The 26,539-nt window shown below is 29.7% G+C and overlaps 1 protein-coding gene across 2 annotated transcripts in view; it reads right to left on the bottom strand.

Annotated features, from left to right (window-relative positions):
• LOC129921197 (retinal homeobox protein Rx) overlaps positions 1-25,350 on the bottom strand; it is a 101,556-nt gene extending 76,206 nt beyond the window's left edge. For both annotated transcript variants that reach the window (XM_056002925.1, XM_056002926.1), the window contains exons 1-2: positions 24,760-25,350; positions 19,481-19,603 (exon numbers count right to left, since the gene is read on the bottom strand). In XM_056002925.1, the coding sequence (XP_055858900.1) occupies positions 19,481-19,603; positions 24,760-24,985 (349 nt within the window). In that variant the 5' untranslated portion in view covers positions 24,986-25,350. The remainder of the gene's footprint in view (positions 1-19,480; positions 19,604-24,759) is intronic.
• Between the last annotated feature and the right edge of the window lie 1,189 nt (positions 25,351-26,539).

Raw genomic sequence — 26,539 nt, 5'->3', positions numbered from 1 at the left:
GCAAGTTGCGTGTGGCAAGTTGTATGTGGCAAGTTGCATGTGGCAAGTTGCATGTGGCAAGTTGTATGTGGCAAGCTGCGTGTGGCAAGTTGCATGTGGTAATTTAAATGTGGCAAGTTGCCAGGGTTGCAAAAAGCTCACATTTCAGCTCAGCTCAAATTTGAGCTAGCCCCCAACTTCCAATGCCTATATCTCGGAATTTTGAAGAAAATGAAAAAAAAATTTTTTGATGCCAAAAGGTAGAGGGGACTCTAACCTACATTTGGGTACAACTCTCATCCCTGTAGGTCCACGCGTTCTCAAACCGGGAGAACTTAAAAGTAAAAAAAAAAATAGGCACGATTCTGATAAAATAGGCATGATGTGGCGGTTTAATATGGAAGGACATTTTTTAAAAATCTGATAATGTGCAAAGCGTAGGCCCATGACACAAGCTATCATTTGGCATCTCTCCCAAAAATTGCTCTCAAGCGGTTTAGCTTCCAGGAGCGTTCAAAGATTCGGGGATTTTTCGAAAAAAAATTTTACCCCAACTTTCAAAGGCGATTTTCTCGGAATTTAAAAAAAAAATCGAAAAACCGGATTATACCACTATCGGGTAGCTGAGAATATAAGCTTTCATATGGCACCACTCCCCTGTCTCTAGATCAAAGCGTTCCAACGCCTATATCGCGGAATTTTGAAGAAAATGAAAAAAAAAATTTTGATGCCAAAAGGTAGCGGGGACTCTAACCTACATTTGGGTACAACTCCCATCCCTGTAGGTCCACGCTTTCTCAAACCAGCGGTTTAACATGGAAGGCGATTTTTTAAAAATCTGATAATGTGCAAAGCGTAGGCCCATGACACAAGCTATCATTTAGCATCACTCCCAAAAATTGCTCTCAAGCAGTTTAGCTTCCAGGAGCGTTCAAAGATTCGGGGATTTTTCGAAAAAAAAAATTTACCCCAACTTTCAAACGCAATTTTCTCGGAATTTTGAAAAAAGTCGAAAAACCGGATTGTACCGGAATTTTTTTTTATGATAAAAAAAGAAATATTTTACTAAAAAAATAGAAATATATTTACTATTAAAAAAACCAAGAAAAAAGATCACGAAAAATTATCTGTTTTATTTATAAAAATATCCATGTGTTAAAATAATTCCATTAATAACTAGAACCAACCATCTTAAGCTATTGTGTTTTATAAAAGTTTAAAATATCTTCATATTTCATTATACTTTCCAAATAAAAATCAATGTATCCTCTCACCCATCACAGCTCAGCTCAGCTCACTTTACCTTAGCTCACCCAACAGCTCAGCTCAACCATCAGCTCAGCTCACTTTATTTACTTTCGTTAACCATATACCGTACGTTCTGAACCGCACAACATGAGGAAATTTCACAGAATAAATTGAAAACTACATGGACCCAAGGAGGATGAAAGAATTAATTTATTGTTCACTTGATAAAAATGTAAAAAAACTAAGGCCCAATTAAAAATATCAAATGAAATTCATTTACATATACTGAATGAGAAGTATAACTTCAGTCGCGTGTACATGTGTACACACACTCTTTTTTTTGTAGGCATAGTAGATATATGATTGAAGCGTCATATAAAAGGTCAAATAATATCTAATGATATAAAATTTATTATAGGTTGTCTTTAAAAAAATGGATTTAATGGCGTTAGAAGAGAAAAGAGATTGATTGTTTTGCTTTTTTATGAAAACTAATTGGGTTAAAAAAATTCTAGCTCTTTTTGTAGACATGGTCGATATAAATATTTTGAGCTGAAACAATAAGCTTTCAGATGGTATAAAATTTATTGTAGGTTGTCATATAAAAAAAGTGATGGAATAAAAAAAAGTTATATTTTTTCGATTTTTTTTTTAATGATTTTTAAGGTTTCACTTCAACCACGTGTGAATTGCACACATGATTTTTTTTAATTGTTACCAAACTAAAAGCATATGACATTGTAACAATTTTTCCACTAAAATAGTGTTTTTCCAAATTAAAATTTCCCATTTACAAGCTGCAGCCATGATTTTCCTTTTTTAATATCAACTTAGGTACCTATATCATTAATTTGACATCAATTATAACGTTTAACCTTATGAACAAAGGAACTTTGACTATAAGATATGATCGGTTACATCTATTAATGAGGTTCTAAACATAAAAAGTTCACAGGAACCGCAACTTCATAACATAAACTTGCAACTGACCACGCATAGTACTTATGATAAAAAATTGTCCACATAGATCAAGAGATTTTTTCTTTACAAACAAGTATTCAAAAAAATGTTACGCATACGCCACAGTGACCTTTTGGGGGCAAAAAAGATACATATAGAGCTAGTACTGTATTTAAAAAAAGAATAAGCAAAGATTAAAAGTAGGAGTTTTTCATCGGTAGGTCCATGACTTTAAAACTAATTTTATAACAAAAATTCAATTACCTATGTAGATTAAAGCTTTGCACTAAACAATACAATTAACTTTTCTGTACCTTTTTTTCTAATCTATTGATGAAGACCACACACACTCTATGAATAGTAATTAAAAAAAAACACAGTTCTCACTTTCTGATACATTAAGACCCAGCCAACGCTTACATCATCACCAAGTCAAATTCATCACTCATTGAACATGAACACCAAACCCATTGAATTAGTTTGATTAATTGAAAAACTCACTCTGATCGATTAAAACTGGTATGTTTCGTTAGTAGGTAAATAATTACGATTTTATTCCTGAATTTTCCCACCATCAAACTTCCCCTACCATCGAATAGAAAACTTCTCTTTTTTTTCAATTCAATTACATTTTCCGAAATCAATTTGTCTATTTAATTACTAAACCTATGGTAATTCTATATATTGCTCCTGTGGAATGCAATCAAAACGCCCACCTAAGTGTTGAGAATATAATAGCTTTAACAATAATTGCTTTTGGTTCGCAAAGCAAACCATATTCCACCCAAACCAATCATCTACACACAATTGCAACATTTCTTAAAGTCAAGTCAAGTTAGAAAATGCGATTCCCTCCAGTTAAGTGAAATAGACCCTGAAATTATATACCATGAAACAATAATACCACCGAATCCGAATCACATGGACTGCTTTCTCGTCGTCCTCGTGACAGTGCCAATGACTACCTTTTACCAATACTTAAATATTCTCGTGTATGATAACAAGGACGAAAAACAATTGAAATTTCTTATTGAAATAAAAGTCACTTCTTGTGAGCGTCGCTACGATATCGAAACCGTGTATTAACGGCATACCACCATTATAGACTTTGTTCTAACATTGCGCCACTAATGACTTTCTTGCATGTCAAATGATCATCACTCTTTACTCCTCCACTCTCTTGTCGCTTCGAGTTGAGTTAGAAGGATATTTCTACACATTTTAAGCCTACAGGATGGGTGGCTTTCGGTTGATTCTGGGAGAGCAAAAAACAATCATGAGGAAGCATTTAAGCTAATGTTTCATTTAATTATATGCAATCGACGAATTGGGTCCTTTTTGTTTCATCGATGTAATAAACGAAATCAAACTTAAATGTAACACATAATTCGGTTACCTAAAGGACACCTAGTTAAAATGTAATTAGAGGTTTGGTTTTTTTTTTTTGTTCGTTTTTTTTTCCGCGTGGATAAGAATGTGTATATAATTAGGTGGTATGGTAGATTTGACGGTGGGATATGTGAATTTGATGAACGATGGATGGAAGCAGGAGTAGGCTGGTAATGGAAAATAATTTCATGGTGACAAATTTAATTGAATTTCAATTTTGCTTTAAGAAGAATTTGAATTAAGATTTCTCAAAATCTAGAGCTTTGAATCTCTAACAATAAAATACACTTAGGAGCAAAAAAATGGAATCAAACTTTTGCGTTTTTTTAAAACGTTAATTGGCCAGGATGTAATTGACATACATGAATGTTAATTGCACCATTAAAAAGCTTGAAACAAAGGCTTTAAATCAATACTAGGAACTTTAAAACCCGTTCACTTTATAAGGATCCAATCAACATAAATGAAGCATGTAAGCAAAAAAAGACTGAAACTGAAACAGAGAATATCTGGAAAATTTAACATTTAAAAAAAATTAAGTGCAATTTATTGACAGATAACGTCAATAGTAACGGTAGGAAAAAAAACCTGAAATTGAAGCAGAGAATATCAAGAAAATTTAACATTTAGAAAAAAATGAAGTGCAATTTATTGACAGATAGCTATGATACTATCGTATGCATTTTGAAGTTTTTACCAACAATTAAAAGTAAAAAATTCAAGCTTTTAAATGAGACCATAAAACTTGAAGAAACATTATTTTATCCATTGCAATTTTTGTTTTAAATAAAAATTATCTTTTTTGATTCCGTTTTTTTGCTCTTAAGTGTAGTAGAGTAACTAAAGCAAATTATTAGGGAACCCGGCCGAACAGCTCTGATTTTGACGATTTTTTTTTAAAACGTAGGTAATTAAAAATACTTTAAAGTCTACAGATTAAAAATTGCCGGTGTTGCCGTATTGTTTTTTAAAATTAAAATTAATTTTTTTCTTAACAAAACCATTTTTTTGCTCAAATTTCATAAAACAAATGATAGCAAAAGATTCTCTAGGTAATTTAAGGAAAATATATAAAAGGCAGTAAGGGAAAATCTTCCATCGTTTAAGCGATAAATGCAATTTTCTAACATTCTGACCTCAAACACAAAAAAAATATTTTGAAAACAACGGCAACACCTACAATATTTTAAAATACATTTTTAAAAAGCCAGAAGCTAATTCTTATCTCTTAAATTTAAATCCACTAAATTTAATCAACACTTTTTGAAAAAATGGTCCTAAAACTCAGAATTAAAAAAAAAAATGTTATTAGAAAAATTTAAAATGACTTTTTTCCAAACTTTTTCTAATAAAATATGAATTTATTTAAAAAAAAAATTTGGCCATAAATATTATATTTCGAAGCAAAAAAGGTAAAATACATCACACTTTTGAAAAAAAAAATGAAAAATTACTTCAATTTCAATGGTTTTTTTTTTATTAAAACTGAATTTTTGCAGTGAAATAATTAATTTTCTCAAAGACTGTGGTAAATAGGAACTTTAAATTTTTGCTATTTAACTTTCAACAGTAAGGGTTATTAAATGAATAAAAAATAATTTTATGTTTAGATGTTGAACTTTAAAAAAAAATAAGTTACATTTTTTTTCAAAACTTTTATTAAAAAAAGTTCTTCGAAAATGAAATACTTTTTAATTTTTTTCATAAACCGTAATACATATTGACATTTCCCTTTATAATTTGAAATCATAATAAATGCGGCCAAAAAAATTTGAAAATAAATGCATTTTATATTACGACCAAGTTTAAAAAACGACATGTTAAAATTTTTTCAATAATTTTTTTTTTTTTTAATCTGAGTTCAATTACCATTCTTTCAAAAGCCGTTCATTCAATTAACTTAATTTTAATTTTACATATATGACTAAGCTTCTAGCTTTTAAAAAAATGTATATTTGAATATTGTAGGTGTTGCCGTTGTGTTCAAATATTTTTTTTTGTGTTTGAAGTCAATTAATAAGAAAATTGCATCTATCGCTTGAACTATGGAAGATTGTCCCTCACTCCCAGATATTTATTTTCCTTGAATTTCCTAGACAATCTTTTGGCATCAATTAATTTATGAAATTTAAGAAAAATTTTTGAAAAAAATTTGTTTTTGTTCACAAAAATCTTCAATTAAATTTAAAAAATCAAAACGGCAACACCGACAATTTTTAATCTATAGACTTTAAAGTATTTTTAATTACCGACGTTTGAAAAAAAAAGATCATCAAAATCTAAGCTGTTCGGCCGGGTTCCCTAATATTGCCAATTTTTGAGCTTTAGTTACTCCACTAAAAAGTTCAAACAAAAACGAAAATCAAATCCGATAATAGTTCTAATTGTTTATAACGCTATTCAAAATAAAATGTACGACTGAATCGCACGTACCTACTTTGTCTTGTTTTAAAAATTGTTTAAAATACTTTAGTTTTTTTTTTAATGCATTAAAGAATAGTTTCACTTAATTTCATTAGAAATTTATTTAAAACTTCAAAATAATAGACAAAATTTTTTAAAAATTACAGAAACATTAATTTTAGTAGTTTTTAAATCCAGACCAAGAATGCCATTTAATTATATGTTGGTACACTGAGAGAAAAAACAACTTAAAATCAACGAAAACCACCAAAAACTGAAGTCCGACAAAAATAAAAAAATTTCTTATACTGTTTCAATTTGAATTTAAAAATGTTTCATGTTAGTTTTTTCGACTTTGAACATATTACATTTTACGTTCCGTTTTTTGCCCCAGTGTATAACAAATAATTTTTTAAATTTTATTTTCGAAATCGTTAGAGCGTTTTTTTTAATAGTTTTTTTTTATACAAATGTAAACCTACACAAATTTTCAAAAAAAAAAAATTGGTATGCCAATCCATAAAAAAATTGTTTTGATAATGAAAAAAACATGAGCACTTTTTTTCATTATCAAAACTATTTTTCTTTTATCATTTATAGAATTTTGGAATACAGATTTTTGGTATTTTCTTTGCAGAAAATGCTTTGAAGTAAAGTATCTCCCCAATTAATTTGGATATGGCAATGACATACCTTGAATACCAAAATACGATTAATATTTAGCCAAGAATCTTCATTATGTATACATATTTCATCAAATTGTTTTTTGGTATTTTGAATTTGTTTTTTTTTTTTTTTTGTAAGGTAAGGGTTTATTTCTCCTTTATTGCCATTTGCTGAAACAAAACTGAAATATTTAAGTAGAACATAAACTCATATTCCTTAATTTTTTCTCTGCGTAGACTGTCGCATAAGGTTTTATGTAGAACATAAATTCTTAAGTTTCGTTTTAGCAAACGGCTCTTATACACTGTTTAATTAAATTTGTTAATTGAATATAAATTGTTCAACAAGAAAGATAAATATGTATAAGTTTGGAATATACAGAATTCCAAAAAGCAGAATAATGGATTTACAGAATTTTGAAATACAGAATAATAGAAAAGCAGAATAATGGATTCAAATACAGAATTTTGGTCATACAGAATTTTGGAATTCAGAATAACGACCTGTTCCCTACAAATTCCTATTGAAATAAAATAAAGTTCAGATTCCACTTATTTTAAGCGAATATCGTATTTGTTTTAAGAAGGTGGGATTTAAAGTAGGCATAATTTAATTTTATGGTGCCTTTTTTTAATAGTTTACATTAAAAGTTTAACAGTTTTTAAGGCAATTGAAAAAATATGTATCTGCTTGTTACCAATTGCATTTACTTAATTAAGTCTTATTGATTAAGGAAAAACGTATTAACTATACTAGCCCACTTACTATATGGAGGTCATATTCTTTCCATAATCTCAGATACAAATAACAACTCCATTTACCAAATAAAACCAGTTTCCAATAAATCAAAGTAATAAATTACTATACAAACTCAACGTTCAATTAAATTCACTATGTTCAATTGAATTTTTCAATATCTGTCCACCCAAAAACCTACTCAATTTGACTCATAGAAAATCAAATATAATTAACGAAAATTTGTATTAATAAAATTTTATCTCGCTTGGGGAATCAAATAATTACCATTGGCGTTCGCTTACGACTTAAATTCAACCTCATATATACACCTAGTTATGCTAATCAATCATTTAATATTCGAAATGAATAAACAAAACCACTTAATTTTGGTTAACTTCTTTTTTTTTTTCATTCAGAACAAGTGTAAATATATTCATTTAAAGACAAAAAAAATGAGACTAAATCAATATAACAACAACAATTCTGTCATTAATTACGCTTAATAACCCTAATTAAATACTGTAGGCGTACGAAATAGTAAATAATATTTTTTGATTTATTTTTCGAGCTTGAATTCCCCCAAAAAGTACTCTTATACCACTTAACCACTTCGGCAGCGGGTATCAATTGATGGAATCAAAAGTTATGAAATTGATTTCGTTGAGTGAAATAAAAGACAATATAATAACCAAAAAGCCCTTAATTTGTGCGTGTAGGCCACAATTAACGGGGCCATAAAGGAAATCACAGCCCAAAAACACAAATAAATCCGCCCTTTAAAAACCTTTTGATCTTAATCGGGGTTTTTCATTTTCCGTTACGGATTCAGTCAGTCTGACTGCACTGATCCTGTAAATTGACCCTAATCGAGTCATGTGGCTAATTGAGGCATTTTTTAAGGTTTGTTTGTTCATAATAGAGGCCCAATATTACATCTTGCTTTTAAGTCACTTAACAAATTTGACATTTCATCTAATGCAGTTCTTTTCTTTTTTTTTTTATTGATTTTGAAATCCATTACGATGATGATGAAAAGTGACAGTAATTCTTGTTTTGTTGCAAGAACCGACACCGTGTTTAACGTATGTTGCCGCCAAGCCGCCACTTGTCAGTCTTGCTGCAGATTGAAGTTGTATAAGACACGTTAAAAAAAAAAACCTCATGTCATTCGCAGTGAGTGATCTTATCGATCGCCCTTGTCTGAGATGTGCACAGGTACATCCTGGGACTCTGGAATCACATCTTCATCATTATTGCATCGATCTGATGTTATGGAACAACAACAAAGCAACAACATCTCAGATATACATCACAAATTCAGAGGTTAAAATGAATTTGTATCTGAACTCGTGCCGCCACTCGAAAAATTTTGTCGGCGGACACATTAGGACAATTTGGACAGAAAGACGAGAACATAATAGAAACGAATCTGAAGAATGTTGTCCAAATTAAGAGGATTACGCTTCGTTTTGTGTTTTTGCTTGGATCGATTTTAACATCATTAGCAGATGGTTAATGCTGTTTGTTTGGCAGTGCCTTCAATTTGTCAGAACAACGAACAGTGAATGGCGGCAGTGTCTATCGGTGGTAGAAGCGAGTGATTTTATTGACGCCCCCGCATTATATTGATTTGATGTTTTTTTGTGGATTTAATCTTGTCTGGAGCAAAATAATTGACCTAGTTGATTGATTTTTTATTAACTTGGTTAAGAAGCCTTTAGGTACATATAAAAATAAAGTAAACAAAAAATTTTAGGTATCTACTGTTTTTTGCATGATAGTTTGTGCTAGAAAACATGTTGGGTCAAAAGTTAATCACTGTCAAAAAGGCCATGAATTTGTTCGGAAGCATTTTTTTAAGCTTTTTTCAGGTGAAATGAGTCAAGTAACAATGTAAATAAAAAAGTTGATTTGCCAAAATATTACTTTTATCATCAGGTAGAATGTATTCCTTTTGTTCATTAATCAATTTTAATTAAATAATTTTAAGTTAGGAAACTTGAACGTAATTTTTACTGTTCTTCGATTCAGTTTTAATAAATTTACTATAGCTATGTTATTCTTTGCTCTTTCATTAATATGCCATTGTTCTTTCGAAAACTTATTAACAAGCACGTTTTTCACTTAGGTATACTCCAATGGACAAGTATTCCTTTGGTGTAACAAAAAAGAGGTTATCTGTAAAGCCGGTTTATGGACGATGATTTTACGTGATAACGTCGTCAGAAAACAGGTTGTGTGCTTTTGTTTAAAAAGAGTCAATTGAAGCGTTTACTTTTTTCAAACGATCATAATTTACAAGAAAAAGCTAAAAAAGAATACCTTTTTTATTTTCTCATTACCTATATTAATTTTTTTATCTTAAAAGCTTACAAAAAAAATTATGCAATTTAAAAGCCAAGTATTTCTTCTTAAGAATAAAACCATTTTTAAATTTTTACAATGCGCAAAAAGTGTAAAAATAAATTTATTGAAAACAATCGTTTCCATCAAAAAAATCAAAAAAAAAAACATGAATTTTTATCTTCTCACGTCATTAATTCCATTTTTTCCCTAACAACCTATACAATTTTTATACCATCTGAAAGCTTATCGTCTTAGCTCAAAACATATATATCGATTAGGTCTATGAGACATCTACAAAAAGAGCTAGAATTTTTTGAACTCGATCAAATTTCATTAAAAAAAGCAAAAAAAAAAAATTTATTTTTATGTTCTCACGCTATGGAATCAATTTTTTTAATTGACAACCTAAAAAATGTTACACCATGTGAAAGCTTATTATTTCACCTTTCATATGACGTATCAATCTCATTTCAAAGATGCCTACAAGAAAAGTTAGAATTTTTTTAAAGTCAACCATGTCGAATTTCCAGACTGAGATTACGGTACTTCCCACACTGGTGGCTGTTCGGGGGGCAATAGATCTCCACTGGTGTTTTGAGGTTTTTTGCAAGTTATGTGTTATATACCAAATGAAAGGTCATTGTATCAGGATGCTCATAAAAGTTTAATAAAATTTCTATCTGCTTTTGGTCAAAAGTTATAACCTGTTGAATTCTCAAATTTTACTTTACCCTTATCTCAAAATTGTGTATACGAAAATGATTGAAACTTCGCACACATATAGTCGTGGTCATGGTGTGTCAATATACTTTATTCCTGTATCTATTAAAGAAAAATGATTAAAATAAAAAAAACATGTAAATCGGTTAAAAACGGTCAAAAACGTGTTTTTTAAAAACTTGTTTCTTCCGTTATTTAGTCAAAACCCACTAAACGATTCCACATGTATGCATAAAATCTACTTGTCCTATTAGTTTGAGATTTTTTGAACGCTCCAAAAAAAAAGCTAAAAATCAAAAACTATCCAAAAATACCCCTAAAAACCAAGGTGTTTTTCAAAAATTCATATTTCGAAACGCAGAGTGTTGGAAAAAAAACCGTATGAGAAGCCTAATTTTTTTTCCCTCATCTTTCACCTGGCACCTTTAGAATTGTCAACAAAATTTTCCCTACCCAAAATCATCATTTTGTCATAGCCCCAACACGTGTACTACGTTCAAACAAAACGTTACAGCTTAGTTTAAAATTTTTTTAGAATTTTTTCTTAAATGCAGTTATTCTTCAATTAAAAAATCAACTGTCTGCGACTTCGCGTTTAGATTTAAGCCCAAATTTCATCTTTCCGTTTTACCCCTGTTTACCCTATTATATGACGGAATTTTTAAAAATCCTTCATTTGGATTAAGGTTATTATCTTTTAAATAAGCTATAGAAGATTTTTGTATCTCTAATAGTTTTTTTTTTTAAATTTTGAATTTAAATTTTTGCCGCACTGCAAAAGTGCGAGAGTGGAACGGGAGAAAATGGCGTCACTTTTTTGTGGTGGCTGCCATGGTTCATCGATTTATAAGACGTTCCAAGGAAAAATATTTCACTTAACGAATTACGATTATAGGCATTGTAGCCATTCCCATAAGACACTGTGTGTTAACGCTTACCATCACACCCCAATTTAGCAATAGTTGGGCCATAAGGGTTAAGGAGAAAATTGAAATTTTTTTAGGATCGAAATTAAAGGAAGGTACTTGCCATATCACCAAGTTGAAAATATGTGTTTTTTCTCGAAAACGGTTCGAACGATTTTTTTTTATAAAAAATACAACCTTTTTCGAAAATAAATTCTTTCTTTTCAAATAAAATAACTTGCCATAGAACCGGTTTCTTGATTTCTGACTTTGTCGTAAACGATTTCTGACTTTCTTGTACCGATTTCAACGAACTTACAAAAGCGTTTCAATAAATTCTAATATAAAAAAAAAGAAAAATCTCCAAAAATAATGATTTATGGATTCTTTAAAATATATATATTTTTTTTTTTTTTGAAAAATCAATAGGTACATACCTACATACATATTTTCAAAACACGTTATTGAGTTTTTTAAAACTTTTTTTTATATGAGGATTTTACACTGGTCGGCAAAAAACAAATAACAATCGGGAGCAAGAACTTTTTTAGGTGATTTTAATTGACTTTAGTATGATGAATTTCAAACTGTTTACACATTTATTCTATCACGTCTAGTTTTTAAGCTACATTCATCAACTAATTTTCAACTAAGTTATTTTGGATGTTTAGTCAAAAATATATATCTTTTCGTAATATGTTGCCTTTTTTAAGTCCAAATCAGAAGAAGCAAACTGGAATTTGGTTCAGAAACCCATTTATTATTTTGAAAAAAAAAAAAACAAGCCAGATTTTGAGATATTTATCATAAATTTCTTTTTTAAATATCTTTGAGAAAAAATAATTTTGAAAAAAAAAATAAATGCCTTAAAAACTTAACAGTGATGTAATTTCGACGTCAAATGTACCCAAAAAAAAAACGCGTTTTTGACCTGGTAATATTCAAATATTTCAAAAACGTGACGTGCCAGTAAAATTTTGACTTCTAATTCGGACTCCTTTAGAAAAGTAGGGTTTGGTTATGTTCTATTTTCGTTGCCGAATAGTGTTATTATTTCTGCAGAATGGAATACCAAAATCAACATTCATGAAATTTTTTGAAACATTTTTTTTGTATCAATCTTCATTTTTTTGAAAGTCATGAAACAAGTCATGAATTAGGTATGCCAAATGTAAAACAAAAGTATTCAAATTTGGATCTGATTGATGACGACTGAACGAACACACCCATAAATGAGGCTATGAGAACAATAGTGACGTAAGCCATAAAATTCAGTTTTGAGCTACGAGAGATTTTAGAAACATGGTTTTTTAAAGCAACACTTTTTTTTAGTGCCATCTAATTTTTAGCTAGCTGCATAAATCTATTTTTGTATTAAAATAGATAGGTATATTTAAGAGATCCGTTTTAATGAAAAACTCATTTTTGAAAAAAAAGGGACTTGTTCTCAAATATCGTCACGTTGGGTGTTCAAGACCACACAAAATTTCTTTTATTTCTGCGTTTTATTACCTCTAGTGATTTGTTTTGTTTTTATCTTAAATTTTAGTGTTTTTTTTTCTAATCTCAATGATTTTTTCACTCTACTCATTCTTAAAAAAAAAAAACGGAAAACAACTGCAACGTGTAAACGCAGAGATTTCTATTTTTAAAATGGCCGCATTAATTTAACATTATGTAAAGGTTAATTCACAATGAAACGATTCGAATTTCGTTTGAAGTGTCTGAAAATTTAATTTAATTCCATACTCGAAAATTGTAACACATTATAAATGAAGTACATATTTTTTTTTTGTAAATTTTTGTGCATTTTGCAACATAATTAAATTTAAATATCGATAAATTAACTATCGATTTGATTTATTCTCATGGACTTTTTGAAATCTGTGTGGAAACTGATTCAAAATACTCTTAAAATAATGACATTCAAAAATAAAAATAATTGTAATCATTGTTACCAATATAATTAATTCAAAAGATATTGGCCACACCTTTTGTAGAAATTGGCGACTTTTTAAACTTAGACTCTTGCTATTAGCAATCCAAATCTCTTGCAATTTATTTAATTCAATTATAAATGATAAAATGTCAGTTAAGATCAAGAAAATTGGCAGCAAATTGATGTTTGCAGTAGCGCAACAGTCAAAAGTCCATTAAGGCGTTTTTATATGCTGACTGACAATCAAACTAATATAATTCACATGAGATGTCAAATTCTCTAATCGTCTTGTGGTCAATCGAGCGTGTAACGTTTTGACAATGAAAGTCAATAAATTAAAAAAAAAAAAAAATGAAAATCCATTAACGTTCTTTTATTTGTTACCATTCCCTTTCCCCTCTTTACCTGTCCGACAGCACTGGATTGTATGAATATCGTACAATTTAATTTCATTAATAATCCGCGCCAGACACCGTAACCGTCAATGAATATGAAGGAACAACAAAGTGGATTTGATTGTTGGCTATAACTTTATACAGAAAAGAACTCAAACTCAACGAACAAGTGCGTAAAATAATTATTATTCAAATCAATTGATTTGTAAGTCTGAACTTCGAACGGAGTCTGTCTGGACTGAACATTACGAAATGGAATCATTTATTATAGTGGAGACGTAGCCGCCGCCGGACGGTCCTGGAAATTAAGTGATGGTAAATCCCCGTTGTGATTGGCAGGTTGATGTCTTGATCTTTTATTCATCGTATCGAGACGAGACGAATTCATTTTTTCAAAAGGGCGATATTACAAATTAGGTGACTGCTTTCAGAGATAAAGTTTTCTTCTTTTTATTCGTTTGAATGAGAATGAGTTCATCACTAGAGCTGTCATTTAAAGGTGCATCTGTTTAATTATATACTACGTGCTGGGTTGAGCGTAGAATTAAATTATTCCCGAAGTCCGGAACCTTAAGAATTAATTGAGTGATCTTAGACTTACTTAATGGAAATTATGATGCTAATGCATGGCGTTTTAATTGACTTCAATGAGGTGTTTATTGAGGAATTTATATTTTAAAGAAGTCATTTATCATTTTTTTTTTTCAAGATTTCATGATAAGAACACTCTACTTGATTTGGGACTTATTATAAACAAGAATGAATGAACCATCTACAGGAGAGGGTTTACGGAGAAAAAATAACGCGGGGTTAACTTTAACTTATGCTATATTTAACTAAATTTCTGTTATAAGTACATAATTTATGGGAAATGGTAACGGAGTTACGAATAACAGAGTTACGCGCGACAGAGTTACGGCCATCAAAGTTACGCGAAACCGAAGTTACGAAAAACTAGAGTTAACTCTGGTATTCGTAACTTCGTCGGTTTCCCAATTTATGGTATATTTAACTATATAGTATGATTAAATATACCTACTAGAAGTAAAATTATCCTGCTATCTGTAGCCTTGCCAGTTATTATGTAATATTTTTTTTATATCTAAGCTATAATCGACGAAATTTTAAGAAATGTGTCAATATTTTAAGGCGAGTTAAAAAGTTTCCACATCGTTGTCATTTTGTGCTTCACAAGAATTTGCAGTGAAATATACAAATATTCGTTTTCGATTAATTTCGATAAAAATGATTGAGTTTAGAGAGGCAATTTAAGGAGCAAAATATATGAAACTATATTAAATTTTTAATAGCCAAATATCTCTTCTATAAAAAATAGTGTTTAACAAGACGAAAGTAAACATGTTATCGATATTTTAATTTTGCAAACGTTCGACTAAAATGAAAAGAAGCTAAGTTTGTTAACGCCTTAATAAAATCCTTGTCAATCTGCTTGATCATATTTTTGGTGGTAGGGCAGGTAAATAATTGTTGAATAAAAAAGCAGCTTGTCAAAATAAAAAAACTTCTTTCAATTTAAGTTTTTAGATGGTCCACATTGGAAATTGGAAACTGTACATGAAAAATAGTACCTATTGCATTTAAAAGATTTTCTTAAATTTTTGTTCGGTAGATAGATCTTGTCAAAGGACCTTAATTATTACAAAAATCAAACAGTTCAGTGACTTGAACAAATGAGTTATGTACCTATATCTAATAATAATGACTAGACCTCGGATTTTGCATATTTGCATATATTTTTGAAGAATTATGATACGTAAATTCTGATGACACCAAAATTAGTTTAATCGAAAATAAAGTTGAAAGCGAAATGCATACTTTAATTTTTTTTTGCATATTTGCATAAAATGCATATGCAAAATATTCAAAAATTCCTATGTCAAACAAATAAAAAAAATTATATGAAAGTGATACATATTAAAATTTTATTAATTATTATTATTGTCACATACGATTATTAAAAAGGACCAAATGAATACATAATAGTTTTCGTTATTTTTGAAAAAAAAAAAAAAATATTTTATTTATTAATTATAATTATACCCCATTTTCCTACTAATTTTCCAATATTTACATACATATTATTTTTGTTTTGAACTTCTTTTTGGCAATCTTTTTTGTTGCATGATCTCAGAAAATGGTGTGAAGGTACTTTATTTAAATTATTCGAGCACTTATTTATTCAAGACAAGACGACTTATTTTTTTTTTTTTTTTGAAATATTGATATTTTTGAGAAAAATAAAATTCAAATTGCTAGAACATTTTGTTCTGTAAGGAAATAAGAAAAATCTTTTTTATTATAAAATTCGTCATAAAATGGGGCTTTTACATAATTAAAATTAATACAATAACGTATTATACAAAATAATTTCAAAAAATATTATTTTTTTCGAAAATGAGGAAAAAAAAAAAATTTTTTTAAAAATTCGTATTTGAAATCTAAAACCAATTTTATACTAACGGTTTGTGACATTTTCTTGTTATTGTTATTTTTTCAAAATTGGTCGAGCACTTAATTTAACTTGGGACAAATTTTCACCTTTGAGATTTAACTAAAATAAACAACGTGTTAGTATTTACCTTAAATAAACACTTATTTTTAAAAAAATCAATTTAATTTTTCGATAAAATTTTGCATATATTTTGCATATATTTTGCATATTTTTGGTATATTTTTGTGTATATTTTTTGCATATATTTTGCATATTTTCGATATGCATCAAAATTTGTTGTACTTGAATGATAAAACGTCTAAATACAAAGTTTGGTATCAATATGATGAAAAATAAGAAAGTATGCAAAATCCGAGGTCTAATAATGACTGAAATAAAAATTGAAGGAAAAGATTCTGCTTTCAAAATATGTATTGTCAGTTCAAAAATTTTCATAAATGTTAATAGCTATGTATATGAATTTCGTGGGACGCTGTTATTTTATTATGTTATCTACCCGTTGAAATACTAAATATACCTATTTTAGGGCAATAGGATTCGTAAAAAAAAAATCGTATTCGAGAAAACAATTTTACTTAACATTACGATGATGTCTGATGTCTGTATATACCCGAGCTACAGCCTAAACGAGTGAATTGATTTTCTTCAAACTTGGTAGTTAGCAGTTTTGGGTGATTCCCTAGAGGATAAATTAAAAAATGTTTTGTATGACCAAAACTAACGGTACCTGCAATATAACGAAAATGCAAAAGTTATGTTTTTTTTTTCAAAAACGGCTCTAACGATTTGAATTCAAATTTTTGTGTGCAGGTACTATTAAACACAAGAGCTAACTTTTGAAATAAAAAAAAAATATTTTTTGTACCGTTATTGACGGTACCTGCCATAGAAGGGTTTTTTGGTTTCTGAATATCTCGTACATAAAGGATTAACCCGATTTTAACGTACTATTTATACAAAAGCGTTTATTAAAATTTTCAAAAAACACATTTTTAGATTTTTAAAAAATATTTCAATTTTTTTTTTTTTTTTTTGAAAAATCAAGCTTTTGCAAATGGGTTGGTGAAAAACTTTGAAATTTCGTTTTATGTGTAAAATATTTATTTCTTTAAAATGATATACCAACTTTTTTTTGAAAAATGTTAGAAAGTTTTTATACCTAATTACAAAATTACTTTTTTAAAAAACAGATCTAACGATTTTCGAAATTTTTTTTCTAAAAATTCTTTTTTATACAAGAAGTCAAATGGCATACTTAGTTTTGTGAAATATATCATTTAAAACGATGTTTGTGTCCCCTAGAATCAAAAACAATCTATTCCACTTTTTCTTTTATTGAGTTATTTAAAAAAAACGTTCCGAAGCACATTTTCCCGCTTTATTAAAAAAAACAACTTCTGAATCGAATTAAACATGTACTTTTGATTTTATACTGACTGTGCTTTCCTTTGTCACCCAACGCGTTCCGAAAATATTTAATAATTAATTTTGGAATAGAAGTGTTTTGAAAGTCATGTATAGGAATAGTTTTCTTTTGAAACTTAGCAAAAGAAATATTTACCTTTATATCAGGAATAGTGTTGTTTTGATTCTCAAAAAATGTGAAGAATGTGGAATACATTCGTTTTGATTCAAACTGTAATATTTCTATAAAGTATAACTCTGGAACACTGGAACAAGTTCACTTTGAAAGTGCTCAACCACACTAAAAGAAAGAGGTTGAAAAATTGAGATAAACTGCGTTTCTAACTCATTTTTCACAAAAAGTGGAATAGATTGTTTTTGATTCTAGGGGACACGTTTAGTCTATTATAAAAAAAATTATCAAAACAGTTCTTTATTTTTTTTTTTCACTTCTTACCAAATTCCTCAAAAATAGTCCTCAAGATAGAATTGAAGTTAGTTCTATGCCACTGCACATCTCTATAAGAAGGCCAAGTGGAATAAGGCTAAGCTAAGCTAAGTCCACTGACTTCACCGATTTGAAGAATCTACTCGTAGAAGGTTTTGGAATAAGTTGACTGAAAGAGGCTAAGTAGTTTAGTTTTGACCCACTCAAGGAAAATTTCATTCAAACATGAATTTTAAAATCTCGTTAAAGAGTGAAATCATCCTTTTTACTCAAATTTAACCATACAACTAATAATATTTTATGCCATATTCTAACCTCACATTACCAATTTTTCCCTCATTCCTTAAAAAAAAAAAGTATGAGTAATAAGCTCAAAATCACGTAATCGATTTCAATTACAGTCGGCACGACTTGCTAAATAATTTCAAATTTGTAATAAATGTCGAATCGCGCAACACAATCACAATTACTTTCTATATAGGGTCCCTCTAGCCCCATCATAACTATTTTACCCAACAACAAGTTCTATATTGTGTAATGGAGGGAGGTTGGAATTCTTTTCAAGGAAAACTAAACCACAGTTAGGCAAAAACCCTAAGCATTATTACCACAAAGCACTACTAGCAGCAGCAACCAGTATAGTAAAAAAGAAATAGCACCGCTCATTTCCGTATCCTTAGATGCACGCTATTTGATAAGATTCTTATAAGGTAAGCCGTCCAAATTGTTACAACAGTTACAAATAAACGCGGGACACAATTCAAATTCAACAGAAAGAAAAGGATTTTTTTTTGCAATTTTCCATCCTTTAATCCGTTTTTGTTTTTTTTTTTTGGGGCTAATGTCTTGCAATCCTTATATCAAGGATAACGGCTTGATGAACAATTTTATGTAGACACTTGGATTAGTCAATCCTATATCCCGTTTTAAGATTTGGTTAAGATAATTGGCTTTTTTGTTGGTTAGATTTGTTTTTTTCGTGTGTTGCGCGGGAGAAAACATGCAAACAATAGAAATGAGATAGAGAGGGTCCTTAATGTCCTTTCGGTGTGATAGGGTTTATTATTAGAAATCCGTTTGAGAGTTCTTAGTCGTGGGTACCATCATGTACCGATGTCGGGTACAAAATGGGCGTACTTTTTTTGTGTTTTAGTTTTTCTTAGTTCTCTTTGTCCTGACAGATCCTTATTGTAGATTGTCACACACCCGGACCACTACAAAAAAAAGGTGTCCGATATAAAACGATAATGCTATTTTGTCTCGAGGCACAAAACATTTGTTTTTTACACTTTCTTTGTTCCGTTATGCCCCTTTTTTGTTCTTGCTGCTAAACAAGATGTCAGATAAGGATAACAAAAAAATTTGCCTGGTAGAATTGGCACCCTTTTTTTATTTGTTAGCGCCAAGTTTTTTAAATTAAAACTAAAAAAAAAAAAAGAAAAACAACACTTTTCAAGGATAACTTACCATTTATTCCACCACCGTTTTCAGCACGATTTTTTAATCCCAAAATGGCGTCGATCGTGTGACGTGGTGTTAGCGTTTGTCCAGCGGATCCCAACTTTCGGCTAGTGTCCTTGATATCAGCATCTATATAAAACAAAATAGATACAAAAATTTATCAACTTGCTGGTGCAATTATTGTCACATTTAAAAGTCTGAAGGTAAAAAATACCGAGACCGACATATCGCATGTTTCAGCAATATTTTTATCGTGTTTGTTGGAGATTTTCAACAAAAATATATAAAATCATACATTTACCTACATTAACTAGGTAAACAGAATAATTATACGAGTCCTATAGGAGGAGGTGGTCCTTTCCAGAATTGCATTAAATTGTTGCGGTCGAAATGCACACAGTGGGGTCTTTGGTGGGGGTTTCATGATTTTATATGTGTGTGTGTGTGTGGAAAATTTACTTAAGAGAAAGCATTTAATGACAATTTGTCATGGTATATTGGCTGCAATTAGAGTCTGGTAATTTGTTTGGAGTTTAAAACGATTTCATGTGTCAAACATGTGTGGGAGAGAGGTTTTAAGCAACACGCTAACGCTATTTTTTTTTATTGAGGTAGGTTTTGCTGTCACATACATACTCATATATGTGAAATCACGTAGAATCATTTATTTAAGTTATATGAATATTTACGACAAAGAAATTAAATTACTTTTAATTATAAGGTGAACGCCAGGGTGCAACTGAAAAAGGCAGGATTAATGTGATATGTTGTTGAAAAAATGGCATAGCTATATTATTTGAATGCGGATCAAGGTGAATTGTGTGCTAATAAGCATGTTGAAGGATAAAGACACAGCTTAGGTGGATAATTAAGATTTATTTTTAAATTGGGATCATTTAGAAACAAGTTAAAGTATTCCTGAACGTAAGCTAATTTTTTGTTTCTATTGTATCAAATTAAGAAAAAATTGTCTGATGTAAGTACATATTTAAAAAAGGCTCGTTTTTGTGATGCTTTCATGGGGTTTAATAATTTTAATAGATTTTATTTTGTTTCCAAAAACTTTGGAAAAAGTATATTAGAAAAATAAAATTTTGTTTGTTGATTATTGAATGTTTAACTTAATGTAGGATTACGTTCTATAACCAGCACACAAGTAAGACATTACCATGTTTTGAACTATGATTATCAACTTAAAACTTATCGGGGATCAGATGAACATGATCTAAAATATCAAAGAATATGTCATCGTTTTTACATTTACCTTAATTATTTTTCCGAGAACTAAAATAATCTAAAAAAATTCTAAAATTCTGATTGATCAACCAATAATTTGGAAACAATAATCTGTTACCCAAACCAAAAATTTTGAACTGCGACCTCAAAATCTTTGAATTAAATTTTTCTAATTCGTTTGTCCAAAAAAAATTTAGAGCAAAATTCCTTTTTTTTTATGGGAAGTCTGAAAAACGAAAAATAATTTTTATCAAAAAAAAAAAAAAAAAACCACTTCAATGGATCAAAACTGGGTTTTATTGTTTTTCTTCTAGTTTCTTTTCAATACAAAAAACAATTATTAAAATTGGTTCATTCAGTCCAAAGTTATGAGGTAAGGACAAAAAACGAAGTGAATACCTCCTCCTTTTTGGAAGTCGGTAAAAATCGTCTAAAACGCCTAAATTTATAGATAAACGTATTGCAATCATTTGTTCACCTCGAGTTTTATATACATACCAAATATTATTGTTTTTCCACATTTTGGTTAGAAGCTAATCAAAAAACAAATTTTGCACTGAAAAATTGAAATTCCCCTAAAATAATCAAAAATCAATTTTTTTCAAAAATTCAAACTGCTGTCGATTGTTCACCTTAAGTTCTTTACGTATACCAAAAATTATCGTTTGTCCACCCTGCGCTTAGGAGATATTCCAAAAAGATTTTTTTTATATCAACTCTCATACAAAATATCGTTTTTTTCTGTTATCCCCAACAATTATTATTTTTTTTTTTTTTCAAAAATTCAAACGTCCAGCGTTTGTCCACCTCAAGAAATGGGTTTATAACAAAAATCATCGTTTGTCCACCCTAAGCTTAGGAGATATTCAAAAAACAAATTTTCAAAATTCCAATAAAAAAATACTCATACACCACAGTGTACCTACTGAAAATTTCAAAGGCCTTAAATTCCCCAAAAATTACTTCTTTTCAACAATTCAAACGGATATCGTTTGTTCACCTCGAGAAATGGATACACACCAAAAATCATAGTTTGTCCATGTCCATCCTACGTTTAGAAGATGTTCAAAAAAACTAATTTTGTACTGAAAAATTGAAATTCCCCTAAAATTCTCAAAAATTAATTTTTTCAAAGATTCAAACTGCTGTCGTTTTTCCACCTCGTCGTTTGTCACTCTACGTTTAAAAGATATTCAAAAAAATAAATTTTGTACTAAAAAATAGCAACCAAAGTTGCGCATACACCACAGTGTATCTACTGAAAATTTCAAAATCCCCAAAATTTATTTTTTTTTTCGAATATTTAAACGGCAATCGACAGAAATTTGAATTTTTGAAAAAAGTAATTTTTGGGGATTTTATGGGACTTTGAATTTTTCAATAGGTACTTAGGGTAGACAAAAGACGGTTTTTGGTTTATATCCATTTCTCGAGGTTCTATTCTATTAATTTATTATTCTATTATGAGAGTCATTTAACCTAGAAAATATAACTGTTAAATAGAATTTAACGATAAAATAAAATACATTTAATATGGATTTTTTTTCAACATGTGTGGCAGAGACATCGTTTAGTAAATTAATTTAATTGCAGACAAATCACTGTACATACAATACGCTTCTTAGTTCACTGTAACCCTGTGTAATTTTTTTTATTAATTAACTTTAGTTTTTCGCATACAGTAAAAAATAAACATAAAGTTTTTTATGGTTAAATACCAAATTATTTACCCTTAATTTTTTAACGTTTAAATAATGATGTTTTTTTATTTATTTAACTTGTTAAATATTGACGTAATGAAATTATAACGGATGAAAGTATTTTCTTGATCTTAATATTAAAACAAAAAAAAAACCGCTTATAAATGCAAAAACAAGGCATTTTGAAAAAAAAAAAAATTCTTCGACGGCAAAAATTGAGAGAAAAGTCCTCAGGAAATAGTTTTTATTTGTTTTAACTTACACTTATCCAACTGAGCTTATATTTTCAAAAGATTACTCGTTTCACTGATAGATATCTGTAATACCGTCAATTTTTTATAACAAAGGACCGTTTAGAAGTTGTATAATACATAGTAATAATTTTTATAATAGCTAGGTTACAAAAAAACAAACAGATTCTATTTACTAGGAAATAACACAATAAACAGACCTTACGCGGTTAAAATACAAAACATTAAAATTTACCTAATCAAAAGTATTGAAATAAAAGAAAATTTGAATTAAAAACTAATTCCGTTGCACAATACATTTATTTTTTGGATCTAGGGCTACCTCGAAAATTATCTATATTAAACTATTTTGGTTCAGAAAAATGCATTTTTTAACCTTTTTTCTAATGAAAAATAAAAAATTTGAATTTGCACTACATATTTTGAAGGCACTTTGTTGTGTTTTTTTTTTCGAAAAAAAAAATGTATGAATTTCTGACAAAATTTGAACGGCAATAAGATTTCACTTTACCTACATAGTTTGTGTAAAAAAATGAAAGAGATAATAATATCATCATTATTATATTTATGATGAGCAGGTAATCACTTTCAGAAATGTCTTGTTTCATTTTAAAGAAGAAAGAAATAAAATATTAAAAAACAATAAAAAAAAAAGGAAAAAAATTGTTATCATAATAAAATAAAAGTTTAAATTTTGGACAATTTCCTTGATTTTAAATACAAAAAAAAATTAAATTTCAATAAATTTTGTATTAGACTAAAAAATGTAATATACAGTCAAAATTATTAAATTTAAATACAAATTTGGTGTTGTAACTTGTAACCCAAATTTTCGTAGAATCTACACCAACATTTTTAACCGTGTATATTTTCGCCTCAAATGGAAATTGAAATTGCAAAGAAAACTTGTATAATTTAAAAAATGGCCACTCTGTTTGTAATTTTCCACTTACTTTACTCCAACTTTTACTGAATTTTATAAATTCATCCATGATTTTTAACACTTAAAAATTTATCACTAAAATGCAAAAACTAAAAAACCTGTTGTATTTTTTACAATTTGGTGTTAAAATCCATAAACAAGCAGAACAACTTGAACAAAATTGGGCCAAAAAAAAGCCGCTTTTAAAAGTTGTTCACAAAAATTCATTACAAAATTTGTTAAGCAAACAAAAATATAAGAAAATATGTTGTTTCTCTTCACATTTTATCGGTGCGTTTCGCCAAACTCAAAATTTTAGGAGTCAAAAAAAATAAAAACAAAATTTGATGAATAGGATATCAAAATTTGAAAAAGTGAGTGCGCGCGCACTTTTTTACATTATCAAAACGATATTTTTTACAGCATTTTTACAGAATTTTGAAATACAGAATTTTGATGTACAGAATTTTGAAATACAGTATTTTGACCAACCAGAATTTTGCTATACAGAATTTTGACTTTCAGAATTTTGTTCGTACAGCATTTTGCACATACAGAATTTTGACATACAGTATTTTGACATACAGTATTTTGAATACAGAATTTTTAAACATACAGAATTTCGACCCCAACCCGTTTAAAAGTTATGAAAATTTTACATAGGCGCTAGAAAGTACCTATGGAGAAACGAATGCTTAGGTAAACTGTTTTTCGGTTTCAAACGGTTTTTTGGTTTACTGCTGTTGGTTCGAAGGACCCCATTTCTTTCAACGAATCGTGCTTAGTGAGTAGCGGTTACTCATGGTTTACCACAGATAAGGCCGTCGTCTTTTTTTAATACAATAATTTCAGGTAAGAGTTTCGTTGGTCCACTTAAAGAATGTCCAGTAGAGAGGTTTTTTCTTAAGGAAATGACAGTAAATAAAAACCTTATATTTGAAAAGTTACTGCAACAAAACCAACATTTGAAGTTTGTTAAACTTCTTCAAATTTCAGAGGACTGATAAAAAAAAGCAAATAAAATCCAATTGAAGAAAGCCGACGGGGTTCCCACTTCTCAAATAATTTCTCTATACAAATTCTATTAGATCTAAAACAAGATTGAAAATTTGCTGTAGTAAAAAATATTTGGACCTCTCATTGGTTTTTAACCAACAAAATAAAAGAAATACCCACCTCCAATTGAATTATTACTCCCAAGTATATTATTCTCAAATTGTTCCAACGCCTTAAATTTCTCCACAATCAGTTGAAAATGTTTAGTATCACGAACATTTTCCAGCAAACTACGAAAATTCTCAATTTCCTTCGGTGGGAATTTATTATTATTAGCGACGATTTTTTCGAAAATATGTTGAAATGTTTGCTTTTGTAGTTCCGTCATTGGTGGTTTGACGTCCATTTTGTTTGTCGAAAATTATATAACCTTAACCGTGAATGTGAACACGAAAAAAAAACAAACAAAAATCTGTCAATTGGAGCAGAAATTTATTATATTTATCTAATTTGACAGCTGTCACTTTGATACCACGAACATTTTATAACATAAACTGTCGATTTAATCACTGGGTATACACTTGACAGTCAAAAATATGCACTCACTTTATAAAAAAAGCACTTAATTTTTTCTTTTGTATTTATTTTGTGTGGTGAAATATTTTATCAAACACGAAATGTGTGATGCATCACGAAACGAAATCCATTTAAAGTGTATCCTTGCAGCCACAGTAATAAAAGTAACACAAATAATAACGTAACGCACACACACGAACACAAACAAGTGTATTTATTTATTATTTTTTTGTTTTCCTTATAAAATCATTAGAGCTTATTAAAAGCTAATTAATCCCATTTGTCGTTGATTGCTGAAAAGAGTTTGAAACAACAACAACGATAACAAGTAAAAAAACAGGTAGGTGAAAGCTCGTAACGGTTATGGGGATACAGAAAAAAAACAACAAAACGTCAAATCGCGTGGTAACGGTATATACTCGCTTCGCTTCGCTATAAAAAATCTAATAGTTACCCGAAGAAAGAAAACACAAAATTCCGTGAAAGCAACTTGACGCGAACAAGGCAGACCGACATCTATTGCGGCAAGGTGAGCACCGAAGTCTCATTAGCCACGTTCGACTGAGTTTCTGACGTGTGCAAACGGGATTTTCAACGAAACGAACAGAAGGCGGTCCGTAATGCGCAACACAATAGCACAAACAACAACCCCTCCCTGAAGATTAATGACGTAAACCTGACAGCCAGTACACACTCCAATACAAACGAAACAGGATAACAAAGCTGTGAGAGAGATGGTTATAGTGACAGCGTTACTCTGGGGTGGTTGTAACTGTTCTGGCACGTGCTATAACCTCTTGTCGATGGGTAAAGCAGGAGGGTATTTCAAGGATAATGGAATAACAATCTTAATATAGTGCGTGTATAGTGTGTATGATGAGTCTGTGTCAATGTCGTGTGTGTGTGTGCGTGCGGGTAAGGGAGTGGAAGTAGAGTCCTTGAGGGGTAACCCACAGCCATTCAGAGTATATAACAAGGATAAGGATATAGCCATCAGAATCAGACTCAGGCCGTGTGGCACCTCTCTTCTGCTGCTACTTCGTCTCCATTCCGATTCATGTGTTGTATGTGTAAATCGGTGTGAGTGTGAATAGTTTTTGTTTCTGATTTTTGCTAATAGTCCTGCGGTTTAAAAAGCACTTAATTCTGTTATTGTGTAACGAACGAGAGACTTGGAAACAATAATTGAGATGTATTTAAGAATCTGGATGATGAGGTGCGCGGGAGTGGGAGAGGGAAAAAAGGACGAAGAAGAGGTTTACTTGATTGTGAAGGATGACAGAGGATGAAAAATGGAAGGATGACTAGGCTAGGCGGCAGGAGCAAAACACGGCTGCGGATGCTGCTTGTGTGCTTCTGAATGGATTTTCACTCTTCCATTTTG

Source organism: Episyrphus balteatus, chromosome 1, assembly GCF_945859705.1.
Source record: "Episyrphus balteatus chromosome 1, idEpiBalt1.1, whole genome shotgun sequence".
Taxonomy (NCBI): Eukaryota; Metazoa; Arthropoda; class Insecta; order Diptera; family Syrphidae; genus Episyrphus; species Episyrphus balteatus.
Note: the sequence above shows the minus strand (reverse complement) of the source record. Positions and strands in the feature narration are given on the sequence as shown.